General features: G+C 37.3%; 1 protein-coding gene across 2 annotated transcripts in view; it reads left to right on the top strand.

The window, feature by feature from the left end:
• The window catches only part of LOC103925777 (golgin subfamily B member 1-like), a 44,558-nt gene extending 33,633 nt beyond the window's left edge, over positions 1–10,925 (top strand). For both annotated transcript variants that reach the window (XM_009334547.1, XM_009334548.1), the window contains exons 23-30: positions 190–341; positions 1,885–2,044; positions 4,773–4,925; positions 6,058–6,225; positions 7,707–7,804; positions 8,166–8,300; positions 9,168–9,282; positions 10,090–10,925. In XM_009334547.1, the coding sequence (XP_009332822.1) occupies positions 190–341; positions 1,885–2,044; positions 4,773–4,925; positions 6,058–6,225; positions 7,707–7,804; positions 8,166–8,300; positions 9,168–9,282; positions 10,090–10,248 (1,140 nt within the window). In that variant the 3' untranslated portion in view covers positions 10,249–10,925. The remainder of the gene's footprint in view (positions 1–189; positions 342–1,884; positions 2,045–4,772; positions 4,926–6,057; positions 6,226–7,706; positions 7,805–8,165; positions 8,301–9,167; positions 9,283–10,089) is intronic.
• The last annotated feature ends 752 nt before the right edge of the window (positions 10,926–11,677 follow it).

Raw genomic sequence — 11,677 nt, 5'->3', positions numbered from 1 at the left:
GTGAGTGCTGAGAAAACATTGTGTGACTAGAGAAGGCGTGCTTACAATTTTGGGAGCTTAGGTAAATATCCTGTTAAACAGGAGCAAATGGGGGAAAAAACATTATTCTGTAATTAGAGTTCTAGCACTAATAAAACTTCAACCATATAGTTTTCATTCCAGTTCACTAATCATGTTTATTAAATGTAGGCTAAAGAAGGAGCCAGCTTTGCAGCTGTTGAAATATCAAAACTGAAGACCAAGGTCGATGATTTGGAGAAGGCATTGCATCAGACAAAAGCCTTCCAAGCAGAAACTGAGAGAGAGATTGCAACATACCAGAATGAGCTTGCTGGATTAAGGTATAAATGTTAAAATTAACAAATAGTACATGTGGCGCTTGTTTAGAATTCTTCAATGACTTCACAACCTGACATAAACTGACACAAACCCCAAATTACGTATAGTTTAGCAGGAAGTAGGATAAGAGTATTTCTGTAATGTGCGAAATCAGCTTCCACAGAGTTGTCTTTGTTCGTGGTTATCCTTCTATCTTTATGTAATGCTCTCTTTGTTTATGTAAAGCTTCAGGCAGTCTTAATTGAATCTTTTCTGTTCTGTTGGTGACTTGGATATATGGAAGTACAGTTTAAGAATCTTATTTCAATGCTTGGTATTACATTCTCTTCTTAGAGTAACGATTGATATGGCTGAACATTGCCCTCCAAATCTCTTTTTAAAAGAGGTCTGAGGTGCTGCGTATTTGGCCCAACTACATACTGAAAATTAACTTCATTTCACATTTCACCATTATTTTTGTAGATTCAAGAGTCCGCTTCAGCACTGTTCACATCTTGCATCATCTGTGACAAATGAATAATGTGACACCTTGGGCTAATTCGGTGAATGCATCATGAGGTCTGCTTCAAAGAAGGCAGTAGGCATTTTTAAGTGGCACTCAGTGGAGGCAGATCAAGATTTGGTCATCTCGGACTGCTGTTATCGTTCAGGCTTTTAAACTTGTGCAGATGATTGAAATGCGAAAGCATGTTATGATCAGTTCAGTGAAGATAATTGTGTTTGAGTTTGAGGCCAGTAGGCAGTATCCTAGTGCCGTACGGCATTTTATTGTCCCTAGTGCCACTTCTAGATCTCTAATTAAAGTCTGTGTAAGATAATATCTGTTTTATACTAGAAGCTCTTGGGGGAGGGGGTGTAGAGCAAAAGGCCAGCCCCACATTTATCTTTGCAAATGTGAGCAAGTTAGCATGAAATACTCAAACCTCATTCTAACTTGTAGACTTAACCAGTGAACAGCATGAATAGTCTTTTTCCATTTTTTTCCCCAAACTTCAAAACCATATATTAAATGGAATTCAAAAGGATTTAAATTACTCTTATGCCCTTTGTGGTATTGCCTGTGTATGACAGCAGTTTCTGGAGATGTGGTATGTTTGTTCATTTCAGTCTTCTGAGTCTAGGGTATTCCTTTTCAAACTTGTGTACTCGCAATAGGGTAGGCTGGCTATCTTGTGCAGCACTCTACACGACTGCGACCTAGAGTTTCTTTGCTGTGTGACCTTATTTTTTAGGTGCTGAAGCATGTACTGTGTTAACAGATGTTAGTATCTTTACAGCCAATTAACTTCTCTTATCTCTAAGCCAATGAAGCAAACATGATGTTATCACTTTCCAGGCTTTATTTTCTGATGTGTTTTTTTTTAGCAGGTGTCTTTAAACTGAAGTATGTATTGAGAATGTTGATATAGTGCTCCATATTTGCATATAACCATTCAAAAATACCGTTATTTATTTCAGAAATAACAGTGAGTACAGCTTTATCCTTTTCATTCACTAGTATGTAGTATATTTCATTTAACGTCGAGTCTAATATTTTATGTTCAGAATGGAAAACAACCTCCTCCTCACAGAGTCCCAGGCACTGCGAAATCAATGTCAAGTCACAGTTGCTGAGAAAGACCGACAGATTGCAGAACTACAGAAGCTGCAACAAGACATGATTGTTAAGAAATCAGTCTCCGCTGGCAGCAATTACCCCGTCAAGGTAAACAAATGAAATGTAGCAGGAGGCACGAATCTACTTCCATCAGTTTATTGCATTAAATTTGCAGCCTGCTTCCCAAATGAGAACTACACAGCATATGATAGTGAAGTATGGAAGGCTGATGAGTGTGTTACCTGTATGTCAGTGTTGCCTGGGGTCAAATCAGCAAGTTACAACTATTCCAAGAAATGAGTTGCAATTATTAAAAACACTTTTTAATGGAGTCTGATATATAGATCAACTTCTTTTAAACAAAGAAAAATAGTGAGTTTCTCATCTGTTGAGAAAATAACAGGGAAAACTCACCGGTGTGCTGTATTTTAATGGTTAAAAACATGGAAAGCACCTGCATAAAGAAATGAAATGGTTGTGAAGGTCATGAACCGATAATGGTTACTGATTCTTAGTCAAAAAGGAGTAACAATTTGCTGTGGTTTCACTGTAAGATAATGGTATTTGCTTGTTGCTGAGTTGCTAATGGTAGTAGATTACTTAAGTAATCTTGTAAATTACTATCTTAGATTAGTTAAATCCAGAATATAATAGGAAGACATTTAAAAAAAAAAAAGATTCAAACATGGTTCAACAGCAGACCGGGTGCTGATAAAGAGACAGACATACTGGAAGGGGTAAAAAGAACAATTTACAGGTTTCTTGGTTAATTCTTTCAAATCAAGAAGAGGGTAGGGAATTTTCAGGTAACTCAAGGAGGAATTCATCTCATGTCAGAGCTGAGGTGAAACATGTTATGTCCGTAAAGTGGGAATATAATTCTGGCTTCTTGTGCCATATCTATCACGAGCCTCTTACTGTTCACGCTATTATAACACCAGTGTTGTTACTTGTTCCTATAGCACACTTGTTCAAAAGAGAATAGGATGCTGTACTATTACATGTAGGATGCCGGCAATGTATTTATTGTCACTGAGTCCTTGCATGCTGAGTGACGTAATCACCTGCCAGACAGCCTGTACTACAGCTGTGTTCTACCTATTTTTTTTTCTCTCAATAGGTAATATCAAGTTGGATCTATCTTCCCCCAGTTCAGAAGTTCCCCCAGTGTAGAAGCATCATAATTTTTTGAGATGTGAACCTCTTAAAATCCGGTTTTAGAATTGGCTAGCTGATGCAAATATTATTGGGGGAACAGATCGACAAACAAGATGACTGGCATATATCTTCTTTTTAGAAAACCAGTCTAAATAAAATAAGTTATTTGAATGTTGAAGAAATGGTAGGAAAAATGGCACAGAAAACATAACTGAGTGTAAATAATTTGTAGTACACTTCACCTCAGCTTCACAGAAGTATTACATTGCAATACAAAAACGTTTCAAAGGAGGGAGGTGGAAAGCATGATACAGAAAAACTTCTAAGAAAGATTGGGATTGCTTACATTAAGAAAGAAAGAAATGAGAGGGGGAAAGACCCAACCTACTAGTACTGTGGGCTGTAAGTGAAATGAGAATCTACACTCTCACTTCTTGTAAACCCAGAATAGGGGACATTAGGTCACAAATACAAAACTAGTAAAAGGATGTGCTCTTTCAGGTAATGTGAACATTTTTTCGGATATATTACAGCTGCAACCTGTTTTCAGGGACACAGTTTTTAAGAGGATCAAAAAAGAACTTGGTAGTTTACATTGACGGCAGTTTTCAGAATTTGTATACTTGATGCCAACACATTTTAAAGGTCTAATGAAGTTCATTCTTCAGAGCCTAAATCAATCCCTAAATACTGCAGATTAGAACAGGACCTAATCGGGGGGAGAAGGGAGAGACGTGCCTAATGGAAGTGTTCTTGCCCTTCCTCTGAAGCAGCTGGAGTTGGCTTCGGCCAGGAACAAAATGCTAGGTTTAGAAAGGCAGCAGCTGAGACCCGGTCTGGCAATTGGTGTCTACTGTTGTAAACTGTCGTTAAAGGTTCAAGGAAAGTGTTATTTTAGAATAATATTCTTATTTGCCTTTTCTGTGCCAAAGGAAGTAAACCGTATTCCTTTTAATTTCATTAAAAACAACGTTTTGGTTGGTCAAGTTTGTGTCTCATATGCCTTTCATTTTCTGTGATTAAAATCACGAATAAAAGCTATTGAACAGTAATGTCTGTTGGGTCATGGAATATTTTATGTGGTAGGAGTCTTTATTTCATGATTGTATAGGAAAATAGATTCCATAAAGCATTAGAGATGGCACACTTCCCTCCCTTATTGGAGATTAACATCAAAATGTTGACCTGCCAGAGATAAAGAAGGCCAAAGCTGTGAATCAGTGATAAGTTGGGTGGTTCAATTTTTTTTTTTTTCCAGAATGGACTTTCAGCTTTAAACTTGTATTTAAAAAACAGCTGTTCTTCTACAAGTCATGAATACCATATGCTATTAGTTGGAAAATAATTTTTGAAAGGTGTTTTATATTCATCTGGCTTTTTCTATTTTTGCTTTTTTTTTTGTGCTTCACGCTGTTTGCAAATTAAAAATTAAGTTGGGTTGCCTTTTCATGGTAGTTTTTTATTGGTTTTTTAATTGAATTATTTAAGTTGAAAACACTAAGTAGAAGGGGTTTTTTTATATAAAGTCTCTTGCAAATGTGGTATTAACTTGTGAGAAGGAAATGATCTTGTGAAAAGGGTATTATTATGTAGTCCATATGTATATTTAATGTTGTAGTTGTATATTATTTAGAGAACTCCTATACCATTTACCCTGAATATGTTAATCCTTTTTAAGGTTTTAGAAACTGCCTCCCTCGCTGGAAGCGCAGACATGCCGGAGGAAATCAAACACGTCTTAGCTGAGAAGAATCAGCTTCAAAATGAACTGCAGCACTGTCTTCAGGAGATACACCAGAAGGATCTGCATTTTCAGCAGATTAATTCAAAGGTAACTTAGAACAACAGCTGTGATCCTCAATAGCTCATGTGAATCTGAGCTGGTATCAACATAGAAATACTGCTAAATTGGCGGTGTCTCATATAATTGAAAGTTAGTGCTTTAAAACTTAGATTCTTCAAAACAACCCTGTTGGCTCAGACTAGAAACTGCAAACTAAATGTCAGTATTATCTTTCTGTCAGGCTTTCCTGACTTGTTTGACAGAGAAAGGTTTATTTGCATCTGCATTCTGAAGAGGTTGGTGGGGCACTGTTGAACTTCTCAGAGTAAAGTATTTTTCATTAGAGACAGAAGTCTGTCTTAGCTGGAACAAGATTTGAGTTATCTCACACCAGATTTTAAATACCTACAAAAATGTTTCCTTACAATTTCTTAATGAACCCTTTTGTGGCTGTTAAGATGGTGAGTGTGTGTTTGTGTCCGCATGCACATGTGTGTTTGTGTTCAGTTTCCTTTGCAAAAGTTTTTAAATGTTCTTGGAAATTCCCTTAATGCTTATTTCTCTTTGTGTGGCCTGGTGTTGGAAGGAAATTAATTTTATGTTACCTTTCGTCTGTCATTGTGTCTCTTTTCACTCCTTCACCCAAACATTTTATAAACCTAGTAACAGTTTTAACCAAACTTTGAAACAGGTGTAGAAATCTCAAGCTCCTACAAGTGAAGATGAGTGTTTGGTTAACGGGTGGAGACCTGAGTTATGGTCTGTTTTTTGAAAAGATGAAAACTCGACTGCTGTGCGTTCCTGGACTGCCTGGTGAACATGTTTATGTTATCAGGCTTACTTGGCTGTATGCATTGTCCTGAAGTAGCAGCTATGTATACTGTCTTTTGCCAGGTGGTGAAATCGTAGCAAACATGGGGAGGAAAGCATTGGGGTTTGAAACCCTGAGTTTCTGATTTGGGCATGTTGATGACAGGGGAAATCAATCCTCAGGTGTCATTATTTCCGTTGCTCATAAAACAACTAGTTAAATCTTGCCAAACTGTGAGCTTGCCAAAAAAGTTGATGCAATGTTGAAACTAATACTCAGTTGTTTTCAACAGCAGGTCTCAAATCTGTAGTAATTTCCTGGAGGAGATAATTCCTAATTTTTATTTAATTAAATGGTACTTTCTTTCAGGTTGTGCAGTCAGCAGAAGAGAATGCCGTCTTGTCTGCCCAGTTGAAGACACTTTCGCAGACTCTAAGGGATAACCAGCTTCGTTACACTGACTTGCAAAATCGTTATTTAAGACTGGAGAGGGAGTATCAGACCATGCAAGTGACATCTTTCCAAGGCACTGTTCAGGTAAACAAACACAAGGCAATGTTTTTAGGGTTTTTTTCTTCTGCACTTACGCTTTTCTGGTTTTCATGCTAAAAATGAAGTAAATACTTTTTGTTGTACTGAATCAGTACTTTTGCTAGCCCATGATGTGCTGAAGATAACTGTCTTTATTGTTGTGAAGCTGATTTTGTTTGACTTTTCATTTAAGGAAGCTGTTTATTTTGTTTTGAAGTATCATCTTGAGTTGGTCTACAGCTGGCAGAGATAATTGGATGATCACTAATCATTGGATCAACAAAGTTTAGTAATAATTTCACAGCAGTCATGAATCATTTTGCAAGGTGTTTGAGTAATATTTTCAGAAGTGAGATCTATATCACCAGTTCAGCATTTCAGTACCCTTTGCCAACCCCTCATTTACACCTGTAGGCTTATTCCTTTGTGATCTCTTCATTTTTCAAAAGTTTTCCTGTACTGCCTTGGTTATTCCGTAACTATCAGTTAATATAAGACCCTAAAATATCATATCGATACATATATAACAACCCTTACTTTTCCATAAACAGAAATAAACACAAACAAGGAGAACTGTGAACTACACAATAAATTAATCCCCCGCTTCTTATCTCACAGACCATTTGGATTCTACCTCTTTCACATATTGATTGCAAAGCATGGGGTTGCTTAACCACAGTTCCCAGTGCTTCCGCACTGCCTAGAGCTCACTAGCTCTGAATTTAGACGTTGCTGATCGGGATGCTTTCAGCTTTGTTAGGAAACTTCAGACTCCCAGCATCACCTCTTCTTCACTTACATACAGCCGTTACTCCCAAACAGTTAATCAGTGCCACCCTGACTGGTGATCCCAACTTGCTCATGACTTGTCCTAGTCCTACTGCGTGTCCAGGAATTTCTGCTCTGCCGTGCATGTTATGCTATAGCAGTGACCTAGGCAGCTATAGCTGCAGTAACTAGTCCGGATAGTCAGGGGGTATTACGAGGGCTGGAAATATAAAGTCAAAATTACGTGCCTGGAACGAAGTCCACAAATGTGAGAGAAAGAATGCAATCCTGTGCAAAATATTTCCGCTACCTTTGTGTCAACTGGCATGTCTATATGGCATCGTGCGATACCACGCAGGTGTTTTGTCTCAGGTTCTGCTAGTGGAACAGCTGTGTTACTTTGGAAACTGTGGTCAGTGCTATATTACTATGTGGATGTGCAGATGCGTTTCTTCCACTTATTGTTCAGGGATTGCTGTGTTATGTGGTGTACGTGTATCCTTCAAGTCCTGCAGCGCACACAGGCAGTACTTTTCATCAACTTTCTGTTAGAAAACAGGTTTGGAAAATCGCAGTTCCGGAAATTAAAAGATTAAATGGCACAAAGAGTGGTTTGTTCCACTGCTTTGTGGTGCTTATGGCTTCTTTAATTGAAATAAAGATTTTTAGCAACTAGAAAAATGGTGACTGGCTTTTTTTCCCCCTTTAATATTTTCTAGGATGAAAGTAGAACAGAAGTTCCTCCTGGAGCGCCACAGGAAAGATCTGCCGTTATTGTTGAAATAGACAATATGGAGCTAAATGAACTCAGAAAAAGGTCAGGACTGAGAGCATGTATTAGCAATATTGTTTTCCTGACAGCTGTGCTGTAAGTGTGAAAGTAATGCTTCTCTATCCCTCTAAGGCATTTTGGGAGAAAAGGGAAAGAAGTGGATTTACAGTGGATTAAATGAATCGTAGTCATATTCTTGAATTATTATTATTATTATCTGGTAATATTTGTGGTTTGTTTTTTAAAGATCTATACTTATCGGTGACTTTAGATTAGATATTGCAATAAAGTGTCTCATTATAATTAAGTCTTCATCACAAAAAAAGAACATTCCTCAATAAAAAAGAACAAGAAATTAACTCTTTAAGTACATAAAATACTGATTTCAGATTTCATTTTGTCATAGGCTTGCAGAGACTGAGCAACAATATGATTCAGTGCAGCAGGCGCTCTCACAGCTGACAGAAACACTGTCAGAAGAGAAGAGGAGGAGAGAAGCTGCAGAAGAGGCTCTTGGACTCTCTGAGGAGCGAAGTAACAGGTAAAATACTCCTGTCCATAAAACAGGGCGTGTTTTTCTTTTGAAAGAAAAGCGTCCGTAAAATTTCTTTCTCTTTTCTTATACTTTTGAAGTATGTGACAGTTAGATTGCTGCATTAAACCCTTATGTGGGTGTGAAATAACTTGCGTGTTCAGAGAGCCAAAGCTGTCTTTTGCTTCTGCTTTTCATTTGCACTATGTCTGGAGTAAATGCAAAGCGTACTACAGAACTGGAAACGGAGTGTCAGATGTTTTGTTTGCCTTCTATTTTAGTGAGATTAGCGATAGGTTTTCCTATGGGTGTTAGATTTCTGAGCAAATAAAAGAACAAACAAATAATAGAACCTGTTTGTGAGTCCACAGTACCTGAAGCAATGAAAACACATGTGTAACTGTGTTAAAACCCTATGTCTAACTCTGTGGATCAAGAAATGTTATGGGCTTTGGGATTTTTTTTTTCTTTTTCATTTCTTGCTTCAGATGTTGGACTCAACAGTGAGTGGTGTTTCTTTTTTTCCGAGTTAGAAAAAAAATCTCACGTATTACAGCTTTAGTACATCCACTGTTTAGATTTAAAATATCATTATCCATCTGCCTACATAAAGTGTCCATCACTACCATCATCTGAAAATCACTCTTCAATCAGCTAGTGATGATGGGGGTTATTCTGAATAAATAAACCACCTTGAGAATAGATTGCAAATAGAGACTGAAAAAGACATAGCAACATAAACTAAGTCTTACTGCTTTTTGTGGGGACCTTCCCCCAGTAATGTAAGTATACAAAATAATGTTTCTTACGTGAATTTGGTACTTTAAAAGAGCAGATAATTTAGTACTCCATTGTCTCCCTTTAATTTTTCTCTAGATTTGAAGTAAGCAGTTACAGGTCTGTACCTAGCGAATACACTGTTCAGATGGAAAGTGAGGAGGAAAGAGAAGCCTTAATCATCAATCCTAGTGAGCATGTTATTGTACGAAAAGTAAGTAAACGAAAGCTTTTTAAAACCCGTGAATTATAAGCTACTTAAAAGTGGTGTGCATATTGTGTGCTGCTAGTTGGAGACTGGATTGAAGACAGCACAGTGCACAATCTCCTTCATGCTACCCCTTTCTTTTTTGTCTTCCCTCTGCTATACCTTTCTTTCAACTGTCATTTGTTCTTGGAGTGTGGATTTCCCTTCTGAGTGACTGGGAGTCACTGATTTTGGGTTGTCCTCTTTATACGTAAACACCAGCATGAAGCAGCTGCTTGTCTAATCCGCCTTGTCTCTGGAAAGCTGACTGTGAAGTACTCTTTTGTTGTGTTAGGTATCATGGGCCACAGAGGCATCCATTCAAAGTAGCAAACTACTACTGAAACTACATTTTACTGAGAAAATGTCCTTAATTTCTTTCTGTTTGGGTTGTGGATGGTGAGGCAAATAGAGGCAGCTGTGTAAACCATGCCATAGAACACATTACATATGTCCAAATTAAAATGTGAGTAATATTTATATTACACATGTGGCCATTAAATAAAATGTGTATGCATATAATTATGCATTTTCATCTCTAGTATGTAAATGTAATTAAATAATATGCAAATACATTGTATCCATTCCTCTCCCCTTTTATTAATGCTGTTTTCTTCGGCCTTTAAATCATTTATGCTTACAGCCTGTGCTGTGGCATCCATTGCTGCATCAGTGGCAAAAGGATTATAGTGCCTCAGAAACCTAAGCTGCAGTGGCGCTTCTTCTCGTTTGTATTCATGATTACTTATTTGATGTTTTTTGTTTCCTAACCAGGTGAAAGGAGGAGCCCTTTCCTTCCGAAGATGGCTTCGAGGGCGAAGTCTTTACTGTTCTAAGCTGCTGACCTCCAGGGCAAAATCCCGCTATTTATTCCTCACATACCTAGTTACACTACATCTTGTTGTTTTACTGTGCCTCACTGGTGTTCTCTGAATACACTGCATTTTCTGGGTAAATTATTTCCCTGTAGGTAATGGTGTGCCAATTCAAGATAATAGACTTTTCACATGCTGCTGTTAAGCTATGCACTGGACACAGTTGTATATATTCTTGTTACACTACATGAATCTTGAGCTTCTTAAAAGAAATTTGTGTATATCACAGTTGCTCCAAAGTTGACTTGAATTGCTCTTCAACAGTGGAATATTATATTTGCTAAGGAGAAAATATTCCCCTCTGCCCTATAAAGAAAACTGCTGCATACAAGTTATTTAATATTGTTTGTGAGTACATAATGATTGATTACTACTGAATGGGTTGTAAATGATATCTTTTCTATATAAATTTTATTTTAAGAGTTAAACTATAAATTTTAAAGGAATATTCAGCTATTACTGTTTATTGGCTTCTTGATTACAACAAGAAGTTTTATAGAGTGCAATAAAGGAAGAACTACTGGATTTTTTTTTTTTTGGCTGAAAATAAAAGAATTTAAGAAGGTTGTTCTTTGGCCATACGGTTTGTAATGGCTCTGTCAAGTGCACGGATATGTATGTGGTAATGAGGTAAGCCGATGATTAAAGATTCAGTAAAGATTCAGAGTTGAGATGACATTAAGAAATCTCTTCAACTTCTTATTCCTTTACTGTTGTTTAAAGGTGCAATTTCTGTAACTTTTCTCGTGGGTTTTTTTTTAAATTCACTTGCACTTCTTGTCTTGGTGGGTTTAGTTACTGCCTGTCTTAGGGGCAAAATGTTACTCAGCTGCTCAACACATGAAATTCAAGCTTGTAAAGATGCAACCTTACATATTTTACATGTTTGGGCTTCAAGATACAAAGGAATAAAGGGTATATTTTCAACTAAGAGGCTATAAGAAGCAGGATTTGCATTCAGTTTCTGTAGACAAGTAATAGTGTTGTGTGTTGCATATTAATACATCCATGTTTTGTTACTATGTTCTCTGAAACTGCACAACTATTTCTCTGACTCAAAAAATAGCTTATTTGTGAAGACTGTGGCCACTGGAAGCTGGCAGGTCGTTTTTACACCCTGTATTGTTGTTTGGTGTTTGTTCTCTCTGTGTTTCCGCTCACATCTGTATAAAATGGAGATACAATCAAAACAAGCCGAGTCTAAAGGAGTAGATAAACGGCTACTTCTTTTTTGTGACTTTGACCTCCTGTTTGCTAGACTAAAATCCTAAAAATCTTGTGGGGAAAAGAAAAACCTAATGAGTATGGAAATGGAAGGATTCCATCAGTTTTACCGATGGGCAGATACAAGGTTGGCTTTGAAGAGGTGTTAGTGAAGTGGATTATCTGCTTAAGGTCCAAGGATTCTTGTACGCGAGGTCGGCGTGACAGCTAAGAAAGAAGGATTGGTTGGCATTTACATTTGCAGAGTAAACATTTACCAAATT

The sequence above is a fragment of the Pygoscelis adeliae genome, unplaced genomic scaffold, assembly GCF_000699105.1.
Source record: "Pygoscelis adeliae isolate BGI_AS28 unplaced genomic scaffold, ASM69910v1 Scaffold171, whole genome shotgun sequence".
NCBI lineage: Eukaryota > Metazoa > Chordata > Aves > Sphenisciformes > Spheniscidae > Pygoscelis > Pygoscelis adeliae.
The sequence above is the reverse complement of the archived record's forward strand: the minus strand, read 5'-3'. Positions and strand labels throughout refer to the sequence as shown.